At 37.6% G+C, this 19,066-nt stretch overlaps 1 protein-coding gene across 1 annotated transcript in view; it reads right to left on the bottom strand.

Annotated features, from left to right (window-relative positions):
• cntnap2b (contactin associated protein 2b) overlaps positions 1 to 19,066 on the bottom strand; it is a 55,575-nt gene that overhangs the window by 24,067 nt on the left and 12,442 nt on the right. The window contains exons 2-7 of the mRNA XM_026946359.3: positions 9,605 to 9,715; positions 7,874 to 8,067; positions 6,157 to 6,304; positions 4,018 to 4,221; positions 2,286 to 2,470; positions 532 to 675 (exon numbers count right to left, since the gene is read on the bottom strand). Of these exons, the coding sequence (XP_026802160.2) occupies positions 532 to 675; positions 2,286 to 2,470; positions 4,018 to 4,221; positions 6,157 to 6,304; positions 7,874 to 8,067; positions 9,605 to 9,715 (986 nt within the window). The remainder of the gene's footprint in view (positions 1 to 531; positions 676 to 2,285; positions 2,471 to 4,017; positions 4,222 to 6,156; positions 6,305 to 7,873; positions 8,068 to 9,604; positions 9,716 to 19,066) is intronic.

Raw genomic sequence — 19,066 nt, 5'->3', positions numbered from 1 at the left:
TACATGTTTTTGGTTAAAAAACAAAAGTCTCCAAGCTTATTGCACTGCAAATGGTTGTACATAGCACAGACGACAAATGAAAATGGTTTAAAAGCATTACAGAGACACTACAAGTTCGAAAGGATTAGTGCAGCAAGAAACAACAAAAATAGGAAAATATAAGGTGTAGCTCAATCCTTTTAGGTGAGTAAGCTTAAAAGCTTTGACAATCTGCATAATTAAAGCACCAGATTCAAGTTTAGAACTTCACTAACGCAGATTTTGCTAGGTTTTTGTTATGACATGACGAGCTAAGGCTTTCTGATGTTTTCTCGAATGCAGCGTGTTTCTAAATAGCTAACTAAATGATGACATGTTCCCATGCTAGGCACTGACCCGTTCTCTTTCACGTTGCTTAGTGAAGCAAACATGTGGACTAATGTTCCTGCTAACTGAGCATCTGGACCCAGCATGAGCCTCGCCAAGTGAGATGGTCCAGAACCGCCACTGACTCGGCTGCTAAAAAAAGAGCCATTCAAAATAAAGCCTTACAAAGCTGGACGTGTCGACTCTTTTCCGGCGTGCGAGGTTGGTGATGTTGTCCCCGTTGTAGTGGATGTCCTCCATGCAGCCGATGAAGTTCTGCGGAGCTCCTGAACTGGGCTTGGCTGATACAGGCATTCCTCCAAAACTGATCTGAGAACAGCATATGCACATCTCGTTATTACGAGAAAACAGACCGCTTAGACATTACTTTATTCTGAGCTGATCAACGTGAATAACATGAGAAACGTCATGGTTACAAATGAGTACCATGTGACTAATTCTGTCCAATGTGGCACTCGTCAGGACCTATCAGTTGGTAAACATGAAGGATACGTTGCAAAAACAAATGTATCTCATAATGACAAGATCCTTTCTTGCACTGACAAAATGCTTTCCTTGTAATAATGAGATGCTTTTCTAATAATAACAAGAGGTTATCTAATACGTTAAATAATAACAAGATGTTTTCATGTAATAATAAGATGCTTTTCTTGTAGCATTGAGAAGTTTTTAATTAATAACGAGATGCTTTTCTAATATAAATGATATACATATCTCATAATAACAAGATACTTTCTCATAATAACAAGATGTATTCTAATAGTAATGAAGTACATTTCTCATAATAGCAAGATGCTTTTCTTGTAATAGCAAGGTGCATTATAATAATAGAGATGCTTTTCTCATAATAACAAGATACTTTTTCTTATAACAAGTTTTACAATAGTAATGAGGTATAGATCTCATAATAACGAGATGCTTTCTTGTAATAACATGATGCTTTTCTTGTAGCAGCAAGATATTTTCTAATAGTAATGAGATAAATATCTCATAAAAACAATTTTTTTTTGTAATAAGATGTTTTCTAATAGTAATGAGATAAATATCTCATAATAATGAGATGTTTTCTTGTAACAAGATGTTTTCTAATAGGAATGAGATAAATATAAAAACAAGATGTTTTCTTGTAATAAGATGTTTTCTAATAGTAATGAGATATATGTCTCACAATAACAAGATGTTTTCTTGTAATAACAAGATGCTTTTCTTGTAACAATGAGATATTTTCTAATAGTAATGAGTTACATATCTAATAATAATAATAATGTGTTTTCTTGTAGTATTTTTTTCTTGCATGGCATGGAATTTCCAAATACATAATGTATTCATTCTTTCAAAAAGCTCCATAGTACAGCGGATTGTGATGAGGAAGCTGGATAAATGTCTGGAGAGTGTATGCAGGCTGTAAGAGCCCTGTCAAAGCTATAAAACAAGCACTGCTCCAGAGAGTGAAGTGTTTTAGCCTGTCAGTCACCACTAATAGGCCCTAGTGAACAATTTTATAGTTGTTGCAATAAGGAACCTCCTTTCGTGTCAGGGTAATAATTAAAGAGGACGCTCTGAGCAAGCCGGAGAGATAAAATCGGGGTGAAAACAAGTGAGAGAGAAAAGGCTGTATTATTACATTTCTGTATTATCAGGGTTACATTCAAATATTCAGGCCCTAGCCGCTGCTTGACGTGACTCATGGGACACGCAGAGGGGCTGCTGAGAGATAGCTGGAGGCTAATTTAAAAATCTGTCCAAAGCTTGCGCCTTCGCCTCTCATAAATGAATAATGATCCCAGAAGTCCCCTCAGAAGTACATATAATGATGAAATATCACCTCAGGATTACAAGATGTAGCACTGCTTGGATAATAATTTAAGGAGTCACATATATGCACCAAAGCAACAAAGGGAGTGAGCTCAATTCCTGACCTCGTAGTCTAGGTCGAGATGGTCAAACTCGCCGTTGGTTCGGAAACTCTGCGTGTGCTCGTCCAGGGTGAAGTTCACGCTGCGGCGGTATCTTTCAACCCGCACGGCGTGCCACTGGTCATCATCCAGAAGGCTGCCGCTGGACACTGAGGTGTGACCCTGGATGGAGCCATACTGATTGCTACCTGGAGTGGACAGGCATCAGAGGAAAATGCTGAGCATCTCAGATTCATCAAAAATAGATGGACACAATATTCAGAGCAAACAAACGGAAATGAAAAAACAAAACAAAACAAGTCTGAAACTCAGAAATCATGTCAGGAACTAAACATGGTTATTAGTTCATGTACATGGCTTGAGGATTCAAAGCAGTCTAATTTATTCAGAGAGGATTTTTGGTTAAGGAACACTTTCCAGAAGCACTAACAACATTTAAAGGGTCACTTCATAGGTCACACAGCCACTGTGGCCAGTTGTTTACCAATGAGCATATTCACTAGCCAGATAGCATATTCACTAGCCAGTTAGCATATTCACTAGCCAGATAGCATATTCACTAGCCAGATAGCACATTCACTAGCTAGTTGTTTTTTTTTAATTTTTAATTTTTTTTTTATTTAGCACTTCACTGGACAGCTTGGTGCTTTCACTAGCCAAATATTTTCCGGTTAGCATATGCCAGTTAGTATACTAGCCAGCTTGAAAATTCACTAACTAGTTTTTTACACATACCATTTTCATTAGCTAGCTGTTTTACAGTTAGCATATTCACTAGATAGTTGTTTTACAGTTAGCATATTCATTAGCTAGTTGTTTTACACTTAGCATATTAACTAGCTAGTTGTTTTACACTTAGCATATTCATTAGATAGTTGTTTTACAGTTAACATATTCACTAGCTAGTTGTTTTACAGTCAGGATGTTCACTAGCTAGTTGTTTTACACTTAGCATATTCACTAGCTAGTTGTTTTACAGTTAACATATTCATTAGATAGTTGTTTTCCAGTTAGCATATTCACTAGCTAGTTGTTTTATAGTTAGCATATTCATTAGATAGTTGTTCTACAGTTAGCATATTCATTAGATAGTTGTTTTACACTCAGCATATTCACTAGCTAGACCTACTCCTGTTAGAATATTCACTATATAGCTGTAATTCTCCACTAAGGAGCTCAGGGAACAATTTCCTAATTATGAAGTTATTATGCTATTATGTTGAAACTGAAAAAGTCCTTTTAAAATAAAAACTACTTCAGAATAAAAAATTATAATATATCTGTAACACTTTCTTTGAAGCCCACATTTATTATAACTGTGTTTATGATTCTGTGTAAAGATATTATAAACCCTAACAATGCCTCATAAAGCTCTTATAAATATGCTATAAGTAATTCCTTTACAACTCATAACCATGTAGCACAAGAGTCTCTATTCATTATAATACCATGTGGTGGACTACTACAATTATTAAGCAACTGTTATATAGTGTTTATTAACACTTATAAAAGCCTTATTTATAAGTATTACTATATGATTAATATGCAGCAATGAAAAGCTTGCCTGCATAAATTTGCCCTCTAGTGCCAACATTTTACCCACATTTGGCTGGTGGGCGGGTGTTAATTTCCAGCCCTGCTTGTACTAAATTAACGCTACAGAGACAGCCAGTTCGCTTTGATTCACAGTTAGCTTGGCATGTCAGGGTGAAGTATCTGTTTAAGTACACTTTACCCAGATTGATCTGTAGCAGCAGTTTGGCCCTGCGTAGCTCCAGAGTGAGGTAATCACCCTGCTGTCCCTCTCCGTGGAGCAGAAGCCCGTCTCCTTTACTGGTCTTAAACCTCAACGAGATAACGTCCTTCAGGATCTTCATCTTCTTCTGTCGGAAACGGTAGGAGATTACTCCCTGTCCGTCGAAACTGATCACATCGGCCCCTTAAACCACATTGACAAAGAAGAGAAATTACAAAAGTATACAGAAAAGTCTTCATGGTTGAATTATCACCTGAAACATTAAATTATGACCTTTTTGTTGACATTCAAATTGTTGACATTTTTTGGAATAAATGAATAAATAAATAAAATAAAATAAATAAATAAAATCACGCAACTACCATCCAAGGAATGTGATGGCAATCACATTTCCTCTGAGACACGTGAAACCAACTACCCACAGCTTTTGCGTTACAGGGCAGTATAACACACTCGGAGTGAAGTGCTATCTACCCTCTTCCACATACACGAGCTCACAGGTGCCCATGATTGACTAGTGTGACAGGGTGATTAACAGAGGAAAGAGAGTATACATTCCTCCGACCCAGACAGCATGGCAAATTTTGCTCTCTAGACTGTCGCATCGTTAGCACTCAAACTCGCAATCTCCTGACGATGTTCTACCCTTCAGGAGCCCATGACTTACAACTCATTGTTCGCTACAATGCTTGGTGAGAGGACATCTATTAAATACTGTAAGCCAAATATCTCCTCCATGTCGTGTTCTAAGCAACACCTCAAACATTGTCCAATGTCTTGAAGCAAAACAAAAAAGGCATTCTAAAAAGAAAAATGAAGAAACATAGATCTAATTAAGTTGAGTCCACAACCAAAAGTTTTCATTTCATCTGTTCTAAAAATTCCAAAAATATATATTACTCACCTGATATGTATCATCTACTTAAAATCAGTTTTTACTTGATCGAAATAAAGCCATTTTTCTCCATTAAGCAGATTTCTTTCAAGATGTTGCATCACCAGTAATCATAAACCCAGACAAACTCCTGTCACTAGAATGAGATCATTTGTACAGTTTCAGAGTAAAAGTAATGAGCCTCATTTAAAACTCATTTAAGATACATTATTTGGACCCTAAGAGCCTTGTTGTACATTTGAGGGTTGTGTTGTTTATCATCCCATCTAGTCAACTGGCACTGCATGAAGTATGAAAAAGGTCAGTACTTTTTCAATAATTCATTATAGAAAACAATTCAATACTCCAGCTGTCGACAAAAGTCTTTACTTGGGGTATAACACAATAGTACTATGTGTATCTGTATTTGTTTAGTGCTTCCAATTTTGTTATATGCATCGGATTGATCTAAACTAATAGAAAATAAAAGAAAAGTCAGTTTACAACAATAAGGAACATAAATCTTAGCACATGAATGGGGTTATGGACGTTACTGTAGCCATCCGTGACATAGAGTGAAAAACTGGCAGTACTGTCTGGGTGGGAGGGATGGCATTACTGTCTGTCCCCTGTCAATCACAGTGACACTAGCCAATCGTGGGTGTCTGTGAGCTCATGTATGCAGAAGATGGTAGATATAGCGCTCTCCTCTGAGTGTGTTATGCTGGCCCGTGACACAGCAGATTGAAAAGATTCGCATTGGTTGGCTTCACGTGTCTCAGAGGAAGCATGTGCTAGGTTGATAGCTGTCATGTGATGAAGATGAGAATTTTTAAATAACCAAATTGTGGAGAAAACTGGGAAAAAAATTTAAATGTAACTGTAACGTAACACCTAAACCCTGGTATATACGTTACAGTTCTGGTGTCCCGGGTGAGGAGGCCCATAAATCCCTGGCTATCTGACTTCATTTATTTATCTTATAACATATTTCAACCCATTAACTTCCACAACTTCTATTTATGTGCTGAGAATTAAACTGCCTTTTCTACTAGTTTCTCTGCAGTAAATAATAATTCTCTTCAATAATTACTGAAAAAAAAAACGAATAGCTAAATACTAGCTAAAAAATCAAGAGTTTGAAATGATGAAATAAAAACAATCCTTTAAAATGGACCTGAATTTTTGTATATAAAATGCCAAAGAGCATGTGTTTCCGGCTTGTGATTGCAGCACACACTCACAGTATGCGCAGCCGTAGACCTCCACCCTCAGCCCAACTCGCCCTTCTGCACTCCATTCCAAGGGAATAAAGCGCAGATATCGGGCCACGATGGTGTACTGCAGCTCGTGACGCACCACTCTCTCCGAGTTCCAGTTACCTGAAAATGTCTGTGAGATAAGTGAAGAGACCCATCAGACCCAAACACAACCTCCTGTTATTGCTTTACTGTCTAAACACATCAATCAGGCGACGCCTCAATGCACCCGGCTTGCGACCACAATCCTCCATTCTAATTTACTTCGGTTCATTAGCTGTGAGCAATTTTTTTAAATTTTATTTATTATCTCATAATATACAGAGTGAGTGATGAGTGCAATAATGCTGAACTCCGCTCCTGGACCCTGAGGAGAATCAATTATTTAGTGTAATTAGCAATAAAGGAAGATGGAAAAAAAGGTAGGAAAGTAAAGAAAATATAAAAATGAGGAATGGCTGGAGTGTGTTTATTATAATAATAGATTTTGTCTGTCATAATAATGGTGATATTATACAGTAGAGTCATAAGAACTGTTTCTATTTCATTAGTTATCGAAAACTAGTACAAAATTCTAGGTCGTACCTATTACAGTTTAAGCAGTCCTTAAAATTCTAGGATGTTCAGATAAAGTAATTAAACTCTGAATATCCTACTCAGTTTTTCAAAAAATTATTTAGTCAAATGGTAACACTGATAAAAGCACCTGATACTGTGTTAATTATGTACAAAATAAAATACCATCTCATTAAATATATAAATATATATCATATATTATTGCATATTATATTATATAATAGATTCATTCATCCACTTTCTGTACCGCTTGTCCTTCACAGGGTCACGGGGGAGTCTGGAGTCTATCCCAGGGAACTCGGGGCACAAGGCGGGGGACACCCTGGACAGGGTGCGAACCCATACACAGGGCACAATCGCACACACATCGCACACACCACGGACAATTTGGAAATGTCAATTAGCCTACAACGCATGTGTTTGGACTTGGACTGGGGGAGGAAACCGGAGTACCTGGAGGAAACCCCTGAAGCACGGGGAGAACATGCAAACTCCACGCACACAGGGCGGAGGTGGGAATTGAACCCACAGCCCTGGAGGTGCGAGGCAAACGTGCTAACCACTAAGCCATATAATAAAATTTTATTATATTGTTCATATAGTACAACTACAAACAATGGGATAATACAAATAAATAAATAAATAAACAAACAAACAAACAAAAGATATTACAGTGTGAATTGAATCCCAACTATGTACCATGACAGTGTTCTTTTATAATTATATTTCACTAAGTAATGATTAAAAAAAATACGGGCACCTTCGGCTGTAGGACTAGCGTCCAGTCTCAAGACGTTTTCTGCAATCTCACAAATGAAGCCAACTAGCTGAACTAAAGGCTGGGTCTCGAAAAGCATTTGATGGTTTTCGGCCTCGATCTTGACTCGGTCTTGCTTTCATTTGGACTTGATCTTTACGTGACCTCTACCCGCTTAAGACTCATTCTTGACACAATCTTGGCTAGTCCTGTTCTTGTACTCGTCTAGGACCTATCAATGGTTACTACAGCCATACCATTGAAGATACCACCAGTGAAAGTATTTGTAGCTTATTAGTACTTTTCAGATAGCAAGCAGCGTATAATCCCTTCGCAATACATCTCTGGATACTGCGTAAAGATATTAACCCATATGTTGCCGTCCTGCCTGTAAGGCTTCCAGTTAGTTGCTGTGTCACTGTAGAGCAGTCGGTACTGTTTAGTCCAGTCAGTACTGCTGTATCGACCCTGCGTTGCGATGGCTGTGATCTGCTTCCTGCCCCGGAGGTCCACCTGCAGCCATCGATACCTGTCAGAGTCCAGTGGAGACCAACCTCCATTCCCTTACAGAGAGAAAGAAGAAATCGGGATACTACTGTGAACATGAGAACATTCCCCTCTGTATACTTAACTATGGGTTAAAGTACGGTGTAATATAGTATGATACAGTACTCATTTAGCAAAAAAAAAACAAAAACGTAATTTTATGTATGCTCTGAGTACATGAAGTTAGTTGATACTGCATCAGTTAACACATTCCTTTATACATTATTTATCATTCCTAGGGTATTAAAATAGGCCAGGAAATTACTAAAATGCTCTAGGTACATCTCTACACCTTTATTATCATTAAAAAACATGACAGGCTCTATGAAATATGCATAATATGCAAATTGAAAACACCTCCTCCTCCTCCTCCTACACTGTATTATGCTACGCTGTAGCATCTGAACAAGAGACATGTCTTCATTGTTGATGTATCAAAGCAGTAAGTTAGCACTGGTAACCTCAGCACCGTTGAATTCTCAATACTGATTGGTCAAAAGGTGTTGACTAATTTTCTCTAACAGGAACTCTGACATTAAATGTAACTATAAATGGATAAACATATGACACACCATTATTTAATATATTAAAATCTCTAGTGTTGGAAAATTGTTGTGATATAAGAGGAATAAAACACTCCAGGATGTGCTGTTAAAGGAAAAGAATCAACTTCGGTATGGTAACAGTTACCTGGACCACATCACACCACCTCGCTGTTGATTGTTTTCCTATACACATGTGATCCTATACGCATCACATCCTGTCGTGTTTTATTCCTTATTCAGCACATATATAATCTAGTATAGCTTCTTAGCTGCTATGACGCTGGCTGAATCAGATGTTTTTAATGGAAGTCTTGGCAAAATACTTGGAAAAATGTGAATTTAATGCTGTGTAAACAAATTTGACCTTTAATCTTTAGGATCAAAAATCACCAACCAAGAAAAAATTATCATTTAAAAATCATGAATTCAGGCGGTAGGGTTTTAAATAAATAACTACTCAAATAAATCAAAATATCACTGAGAAAGATTGCTCCTCATCTGAGAAGTTTATCAAATTGTGCTTTTTTCACTGATAAGATGAAAACAACTGGTTACAGATTTAGATGTGTTAACATGTTTCATAACACCATCGTTCAAAATTGTTGATTCAAAGCTATAAATAATATCCAGTTTGGTGTTCTGAAATCTCTAAAACAAAATGAATCACCTTTGCTGTGTCCTCTTGCTGTCTATAGTGTGAATAAGTGCTATCATCTCTCTGCATCATGTCCCATCTAGCATCAAACTGTGAGTAATACCCTTCTCTAAATGTCATCCACTGAAGGTGCTAGGACAGCAGTTGTGCATTCAGGACACAGCTCTAGACACAGTGCTGATCTGAGATCAGCTCTTCTTTTCACGTTCGTAACCTGAGCTGTAATGGCAAACTAAAAACACTGTTCTCAGATCAGTGCAGAGGACTTTCTTATACACTGCTCTGAAAGACACAGAGGGACAATGTGTGTGTGTGTGTGTGTGTGTGTGTGTGTGTGTGTGTGTGTCTCCATACCGACTCTGCGGTTGAGTTTAGCGTAGCCGGCACCAAAATCAGGAGCCAACACAGAGGAGCTGCTGAAGGCGCTGTAGGGGAGAGGACTTGCCAGAACCTCATCACACCGCTCTGGAGAATGAAAGACGAGAGAGAGAGAGAGAGAGGGAGAGAGAGAGAGAGAGAGAGAGAGAGAGAAAACATGTTATAAACAACAGTATTCATTACTTTATTGTCACTACAGTACGATAATGGCCGGAAAGATGATCACAATTATTTTGCAATTCCAATTAGGGACAAACCCAACACAGTTTTATCACTATACAATTATAAAAAACTTTTTAAATCTGATGATAACATAAACTGCAATTTGCCCATTCTTCTTGGCAACATTACTCAAGCTCTGTCAGTCTCAATCGGATCGAGGTCCGGGCTTTGACTGAGACGTTCTAACACACTCCAGGGCAGCTTTGGCAGTATGCTTAGGGTTGTTGTCTTGTTGGAAGATGAACATCTACCCCAGTCTCAAATTTATTTTGCATACTGGGACAGACTTTCTTCTATGACTGCCTTGTACCATCAATCTTGCCCTTAACCCTGAACAGTTTCCCAATTCCTGCTGACGAAAAGCATTACCACAACATGGTACTACCACCACCATGCTTTACCGTGATGATGGTGTTCTCTGGGTTGGTTTTATTAGATTTTTCTTTATGTATTCCGGCTTTACTTCAATGATGGTGTATGAGGATTTCAGACCCAACACACACCCATAGTTAGCTTAATGAATGCAGTTTTCTTAGTGGACTGTGCTATACATTAATATATGAGCTAGTTAAAGTATCTAAGAACATAATACTATTTCTTATGACTATGATAACGTTTCCATGGTTCATCTGCTTTGATATACATTAAGGAACATATTTGTTTTTTTTTGTGCAAGATAATAATATAATACAATGATGTTGGTATAAAATGTAGTTTGCCTTCATTAGGCATTGCACTCGAACACTAATACCAGAATATGATATCATTTTCTCATATTTTGCTGTGGAGCATGAGCGGCTGATGCAAATCCTCTACCTCTTATTTTACTGCGCTGCCATTTCAAGTGTAGAAATTCATTAGAATGAATCACACACCCTGACAAACACAGATGAGGATTCGAATTACACAAAGTGCTCAAACAAGCAGTAATACTCTGTGCATCATGATTTCAGAAAGTGGACAGAGCAGATAAAGGGCTAATCATCAGCTTCTGTCTCAGAACTGGTACAACACACCTACATTTCAATGTTATGTCTTGGTACACAGAATACGATTCAAGGCCAAGTCTTGGTGTTTAATCTATTCTGTATGTATATTTTGTACGTACATTATTTCAAAAGGTATATTTTTATTTGTTTTTTTTTTGTGTATTTCTACTGGTATCTGATTGAGTAATTTGACGTTGTGGTACCGCAAGTGTTAAAGGCAGCAAAAACTTATTCTCAGTGGTAATGAGTGTAAATTATGATAAGCTTTCATTTGAATGGTGCACTAATTTATGGCAGCAAATTATTAGTAACTGAATTATTACACATTAAACCTCATTGTGAGCCAAAGTCTTTTGTAAGAAAATAATAACCACAAATTTCATTTACTTCTTGAAAATAACTGAAATTATATAGACCCTATTTAGAATTGAGTTATTTGCACGCTGTGAAGAATTAATACTGAAATTGCACATATTAACATTCAGATTTCAAACATAACCACAAACTTAAGCTCTCCAAAGAGACATTTGTGCAGATAAGGCAGAGTTTGCCCAAAAACACAAACAGGTTCCCAGTCCCTGTTGATGAAAAGCATCCCATGCTAACACCACCATGCTTCACTATTGACATGATGTTCTCAGGGTGATGAGCAGTTGGGTTTTACTTGACATATACTTTCTATGTAGCCCAGTTCTACTTAAAGGACATTGTACAAAACTGCAAATTAAGATCACAAAAAAGCACATCATGCACATGTTATGTCAATTTAATCACCTGAACAGTCTCATGATCACATTAAACTAATCAGACATTTATAAAAACAAATCTAGTTGCAGCCTCAGTATATTCACAATCTGAATTCTGTTCATTTGTATACCATTGTGTTTAAGATTTAGTGCATCTTACTCTAACGACAGTGTTACAGTGCTTTAGGAAACCAGGCTTGAGTGTCTTTAAGAATGCAGCTTGATGGCGTTATTATTTAGATAATTCAAGCAGAATAAAGCTTTACGTTATTAAGCCGTTTTCATCAGACATTTATAGCGCATGTCATAAAGATTGACAGCTCCCTGGAACGCGGCGCTAACACTTCCTCACACGAAAATAGCTGAACAGGTGGTTGAAGATTTTGTCTAGATGAGTTCTAATGTGCATCATGAGGCGATGATGATCCCTCCCTTTCCAGGTCCTAATGAAAAATGTTTCGATAATTACAAACAACACCGAATAAAAGCATGAAGCTTCACAATGACTGTAATGCTCCATTAGCATTTAATTATACCACACTTAATCCGCATTTTCTATCACGCCAGTCAAGTTCACAAACGGCCATAATTGTGAGGAGTTTGTTTTAATGGAGATGGACGAGAATGAAAAAAACAAACTGTCCTTTGGTCTTAATGGCATCCTATAAACAGGAAGTCTGAAATAGCAAATTAAAAGTGCATGATTTTCAACAGGAGAGGAATTTTGATGAAGCTGGCTTGTGATTTTCTCTGATTTTCTGGGACAAAGAGAAAAAGGGTTTGCACTGTTAAAATAAAAAAAATACACTTTTATTGACTCAAAAATGTAACCTTTTAAATAGGTACCAAACTTCAATAGTATTTTGAATAAAATGTACAGTATGTCCTCCCAGAACTTTGTTAAAGTGTGATTTTTGTAGAAAATTGTTTTCAAATAGTACATCTTAAATGATGTTTTTATAATTTTTGGCAATTATTCATTAAACTCAATAAGTTGATCTCATTAAAATGCATTTTTTTATGCACTGTTTTCAAAAAAAAAAAAAAAATCCACAGGAAACATAACCCTAACCCAGTGTCATGTAACAAATTAATTCATATTACAATTTTTAATTGGTTTCTGTACTAAAATAAATTTTCATCATTGATGGATATACAGGCATCAGCTAACAAAAATGGAACTAAACCTCTGTTTTAGTGACCATATGGTTGTTGGTTCCAATCCCAGGAAAGCCAAAATAGGTATTTAGATATCACTGTAAACATTTAGAGTGAATATAATGTTATTATCTACAGTTTTCCCATTGTTGTATGGTTCTACAGACACTAATTTATGATCAATAACTAAATCAGTGTGTGGTTTTGAATTGAGGCTGGCGTGTTTTATTTTTTTTTAGGAATCTTTTTTTGTATTTTCTTGAGTTTATACTTTTTCTAATTTAACTTGAGTGAAGAATTTGAAGCTGCACTTCAACCCTTGACAAAGGATTTATTTCGATACGTAAAGTATATGGGAATTTTTACCACCTTTGGCTATTTGTGCTCTGATAATTTATATTAAATGGAATAAACCATTTATGTGTGATGAATTCCCCTCTCAAGAATGCAGCACACTCTCTCAAGAGCAGCATAATGAGCGCATCTCGTTTGTTTTATATATGCTATGTGCTTTTGTTTTGGTTTCTGTCCTTGGTTTCTCTGGCTCTGTTTTATCACTGGTTTGTTTCTCTAATGTGTGCACCTGTATGAGGTCAGCCCATACTTAGTTTGGTTATTTATTCCATTTCTCTTCCATTGTGGTGGTGCAGTGTGTAGCATTGCAGCCTCAGGGTCCCTGCTGTGATCCCGAGCTCGGGCTACTGTCTGTGCGGTGTTTCTGTGCATATTCTCTGCATGTCCACATGGATTTCTTCACACCTCCCAAAAACATAGGTGGATTGGCTAAGATAAATTGCTCCTGGATCTGTATCCCATCCAGTGTGTATTCCGGCCTCACGCCCAGTGTTCCCGGGTTTCAACACAACCCTGACCAGGATAAAGGGGTTACTGAAACTGAGTGAGACACTGTTCCTTTATAGCTTGACGAAGTCTTGCCATGTGTTTATGTGCTTTACTGAGCGTTTTTTTCTATCCCTGTTTGTTATGCTTTTTTGTTTAAACCATTTTCTGATTATGGATTTGTTTTAATTCTGCCTGCATGAGTACTGAACCATGACGAAGACTTTTGGGTTGCCCACAGTAAAGCCCATGCTGAGTTTCCATTCTGCTTCATTACACAGTTCATTACATCATGTGCTTCTTATTTTGGATTTCCTACTTGTTATTCTATGTCTCTACCTTCATCTTGTCATTGATTTTCATTTCATTGATTTTTTTCATGGATTCTCTTGTCCTGTCCTACATTTCTGAGCTGTATTTTCCCTGTGCTTTCCTGGTATTCCTTGTATTTTCCTTTATACATATAATATTTCCTGATTCTGAGATCTAAACTTGTTTTCACATGTTTGCAAGCATGATCGTTCTGTATTTAACCTTGTGTAATGAGCCTTGCATTACGCAGTGACCTTGCTATCTGGAAAGCCCTTAATAATCCCAACGCTGAGCAAACACACAGTCAATCGCAGCCTCCCACAACCCAAATTTCAGCCAAAAGCAAAAAACTCAGTGTATTGTATTACAAGGTTGAGCTAGAGAGATTAGCCAGGATTATAAATTTCCCTTCCAAACATTATCAGATTCATGAAGTGCGAAAGTCAAGTCCCTAAGTGTATCGGTTAAGCTCTGTGCAAAGCAAAATGCACTGAGAACTGCTGAACTTGTATTGGTTAAACAGACACTTTAAACATCAGGGAATTATGGAATTAAATGTGTGCAAATACACACGCACACAAATACACACACACACACACTAACACACACAGTAGTAATAATATAACTGGGGAAATCCTCCGAGCTCTGGTCCCAGGAATGGAGGAAGGAGAGATGCTGAGAAATGTGATCTCTATCTCACACAGTCTCCAGCAGCTTTCCCTGCTCTCAGATAGGAGCTCAAAGTGCACTCATATCGATCAAGCCTAATTACTCGATTTTATCTTAATCCATTGTGAGGAAAATGCATACAGGCTTGTCTTTGTTTTTCAAAAATAATCTCAATCTAAACTTATTTAAAAATGAATTTATACTGGATCAAGGTTAGCACCATATTGGCAATTTCATAACAATTAAAAAAAAGACCTTCACTACATCAAGAAGTATAAGAATTACTCTGTGTGACAACAACCCATTTTTAAACGCATTTATTATTAGTCTTAGATTATGTGGAGCTATTACTATAGAAACAATAATGTAATAGGATAATACTCAATTCTGACAACCAGATTCAAGCATTCGCCCATGCTGTGGTATATATGTCTATAAGAGCAGCTCTGACAGTAAAAAAAAAAAAAAAAAAAAACTGGAAAGTTGTGACATGCTATTGTGTCATCCACTGAAATCCGTCTCAGGTTGACTGAAGTAAAGCTGCTTTACTCCCAATTCAGTCGATAGCAATGTCTTACTCATCATAAAGTTTTTTTTTGACAAGTTTCTCGTTCTCTCAGTTGAAGAAACAAACACGGCTCTCTTGCAGCAATAAGGGGAACACAACGATCCTTGAACCTGTCTTTATTCTCTACATATTTACTTGTGACTTTTGTAACATGTAACTTTTAAAGATCAGATTTTCCAGAACTTTCATTTTTATTATTAGTAGCTCCAGGAAAAAAAGGTTCTGTGCTATAAAATAGATCAGTGGTGGCTTGTTGATTCCAGTGAAATACTGGAATTTGCACATTCGTGAGGCAGCGTTCTCAGCACCACATTTAGCTCCATAGAGTTATTATTGCATCTAGTCGTCAAAAAATGGGAACTGCGACAAGCTCTAATTGAGGTCCACTGGGGCAGGAATCACTCTGCCCCACCGAACAGGACTGTTAATGACAGGGTTGCCAGTGTGGGCTAGTTTAAAAATATTCCGAAGCCACCAAAATCTTGTTTTATGTATTAAATGTAATAAATTTCTGCAAACAAAGGCAAAGTGAAAGAGCAGACAGTGTGTGTATGATGTACAGAACCACTTCTGCTGTAACATATATTTGTGTCTGCACCACGGTGACCTTGTTTCTCACACAAAAGCTGAGTCAAAGAAGAAAAATGTGTCTCCCTTTTCAGATGCCCAAATTTTCTGGGCTAGTTTATGGTCTTTTGTATGTTTTTGAGGTGAGCTCTGGAAAGTTACATCTAAAAGCACTCAAAACGAGCTGCTAGACTGTATGCTGGAAGATTGTGCATCTCTCCGCTCGACTATTACGTGGTTACTCTAAATTTCACTACATAATAGCCTATAGTATAAGTTGAGTGTGATAGCCTCTTGAGTGGATTTTGTTTGTGGCAATGTCTGAGCAAGGTACTGCTTCCTTAAGTTTGTAAGTACTGAGGCTGTGAGTAGCTGGTGTCAGTCTTTGGCTTCTACGGGATTGACACTGCGTATAAGCATAAATTCTGGTAACTCTGGAGACTAAACCAAGAGCAGTATGTGGTATGGTGAGACAAAAAACACCCAACCACTCAAATAAACATCAGAGATAGCGTCGAGGGGAACCCAAGCTGGTGGGGAGAATGAGAGTGTAAGTGAGAATAAGTGAGTGCCACTTACTGAGTAAAAATGCAGAACAAACAGCATTTGTAGAGTGAACAGTGTGGTGAGAGATAGCTAGTAAGGCCAATAATGCTAAAGCAAAAGGCAACTCAAAGCTAGCAGGTGCCATAACTTTCCACTAGAAAAGTGCTTGTAATGTATAAAAAAATACACTCACCATGGCAGAAGAGAAGAGAGAATGCTATTGGAAATATGGCACACAAGAAGGCATATAGGTCATTCTCACCACATCCTGGTGGTTAGTATGGGCAAAAATCAGAAGAAGGCTTGTAAGTAGAAACTACTAGCGAACACTAACACTAGAGCTTAGAATAATCATAGGAAGCAGGAACCAGGAATTGTTGGAATAAGAACGGGGGACACTGTGGTAGTACAGCTCTTTGCAAATCATTTTCTTTGAGTTTGTCACTGAATTGCATTGTATATAAAATCACCTAGTTTCTGGGCATCCCAAGGAAATCCAGTGCATGTACTTTTTCAGGAGTAGAGTCCACTGAGTAAAACTGTCTCTAGGCTGACTCACTTGGTGTAACTTGAAAAAAAGGACATGCAATAATAACACAGATACAAAAATGAAGCAGCACTATTGTGTACAGCGTGCTAGGAATAGATCAGGTCTGCATAATTGCCATCTCCATGTGGAAGGAGTGCAATATGTACCTCACATCCAAAAGCACGATCACGATCACAATCACGTAATGAGATTGAAACCTGAACCAGCAGGCAATCATTTAAAAAAGCACACACATTCAGAAACTCATACACACGTGCACGCTCATACAGTTTTAATTTCAGTATTAGAATCTATAATCATATACTGCCTATCTCTTCAATAACCTCACCTTTATCGCAATATGTAATAAAGGCATCTATAGCTGTCCTTATTTAACACCTTGCCTCATTATACCTCTAAACGCAACGAGACTGCTGACTTGAGATTTTTATAAAAATAGCCTGTGTGTCCTCTAAAGGGAATGACAGCTCAATTGGGTTCCTATTCTCAGAAGCTATTCCCAAACATAATTGTACCTCAATGTGAGCAAGCAGATTTAAACAGAACATCTCATTTAAGTGAGTCAGAATATGGACCTGAGCCTTGATCATCACTACTATCTGAGGGCTGTATTCAGAGTTGGTGACTTAAATACAAAGGTAACATCCATATTTACACGGGGAAAGTTGAGTGTATTCAGCGTGGGGTTACACATGTACAGGTTCTCTGAGGTATCCATTCAGATTATACAAATTACCTGTGTGTAGTTCAGTGTTTACTTGCCTTTAAACTCAAAAAATCTGGGATAGAAAATATGGACTGAAATAGCGATGTATTTTCTTTGCTGTCAAATGTAATACGAAGTAACACGAAGGCAAAAGACAATTGAAATATGGAGAAAAAACTAATCTGAATATAAGATATATGAATGAGAATCTGGTAAGCATTGAAATAAACATCTAATACCATCAGTATGGAAAAATTTAAATTAGTAAAATAGCACTTGATCCTGCACTTGATCTAGCACATCCTCTTATTATGCTTTTTTTTTATATAGTACTCCAACAGTTACTTATACGCACAATTTAATGAAGCCTCGAGATACTAAATCAAACTACTAAATTACTTTTGAGGTCTGAACAGTGGCGTACACAATTTCAGTATTAAATCCAGACTATGCACTCAACTCTGAATACACTCCTGTGAGGATATGAGCTCCTTATGAATAAAGCATGGGAAAGTGACAAAGCTAATCCATTCTTGTTGTATTCATCATAATGTCAAAAGTGAAACGAAAAAGCTGATCCCAGTAAAGTAAAGTTCCTGCAGTCATACTGCTGAGTATTTATGGGTGTAGTTGGTAAGGAGTGAAGAGTGGACAGGGGTAAATGAAATTTCCCTACGCCGGTCCAACCCATTAAACGCTGCCTTTAAGCCTCCATTAGCGAGAGCAGATAGCGGAACGTTAATCGTGTTTCTCCATCTCCGGCTGCAATAAAGGAACTCAGGCATGCAGCCATATTGTGGAGGAAAAACACCTATCGGCCTTTACGTTCTACAGCATAAAAACAATTTACGTCTATTTCACTGATGCCCACCATTACCACCGCTCATCCCCTGCCATTACCGTGCATATCAGGAAGCAGGGAGAAAGAGAGATCAGACCAGAAGAGAGAGAGACAGAGAGAGAGAGAGAGTTGCTCTGTTCACAGAGATTGATGTGTACTGTTTAAGTATGAAGAAAAACCTTGGTGAGATTTAGTCCTAAATGTATCTTTTTTTATTCATTAGCAGTGAGTGTGTATGATATGAAAAGAGAGCTAGCTTCTGTTTGTCCTTGAAAGTTCATCATGTCATACCTTCCAACAGCAAAGTGATATTTTATGATCTCTCTTTCCAACTTTCTCTATCTCTCCTTGTCTGCCCATCTGTCTGATTACCTGTCTGTATGTGCCTATCTCTCTGTCTATTCCGTGTGTGTGTGTGTGTGTGTGTGTGTCTATCTTTCTATCTCTATCTGTCTCCCAGTCTACCTATGTATCTGTCTCTTGATATATCTGTCAAACCTAAAATCCGTTATGTTGCTCTCTTTATCTTTCTGTTCGTCTGTCTGTCTGTCTGTCTATGTGTCTGTCGATATCCATCCCTTTTCCGTCTTTCTGTCCTGTATGTTTATCTCCCTGTATCTACTGCTTAATCTGTTTGTCTGTCTATCTGCCTTACTGTGTATATCTGTCTATCGATCTCTCTCTGTTTATCTGTTCATCTATCCCCCTGTCTCCCTGTCTATTG

The sequence above is a fragment of the Pangasianodon hypophthalmus genome, chromosome 21, assembly GCF_027358585.1.
Source record: "Pangasianodon hypophthalmus isolate fPanHyp1 chromosome 21, fPanHyp1.pri, whole genome shotgun sequence".
Lineage (NCBI taxonomy): Eukaryota > Metazoa > Chordata > Actinopteri > Siluriformes > Pangasiidae > Pangasianodon > Pangasianodon hypophthalmus.
The sequence above is the reverse complement of the archived record's forward strand: the minus strand, read 5'-3'. Positions and strand labels throughout refer to the sequence as shown.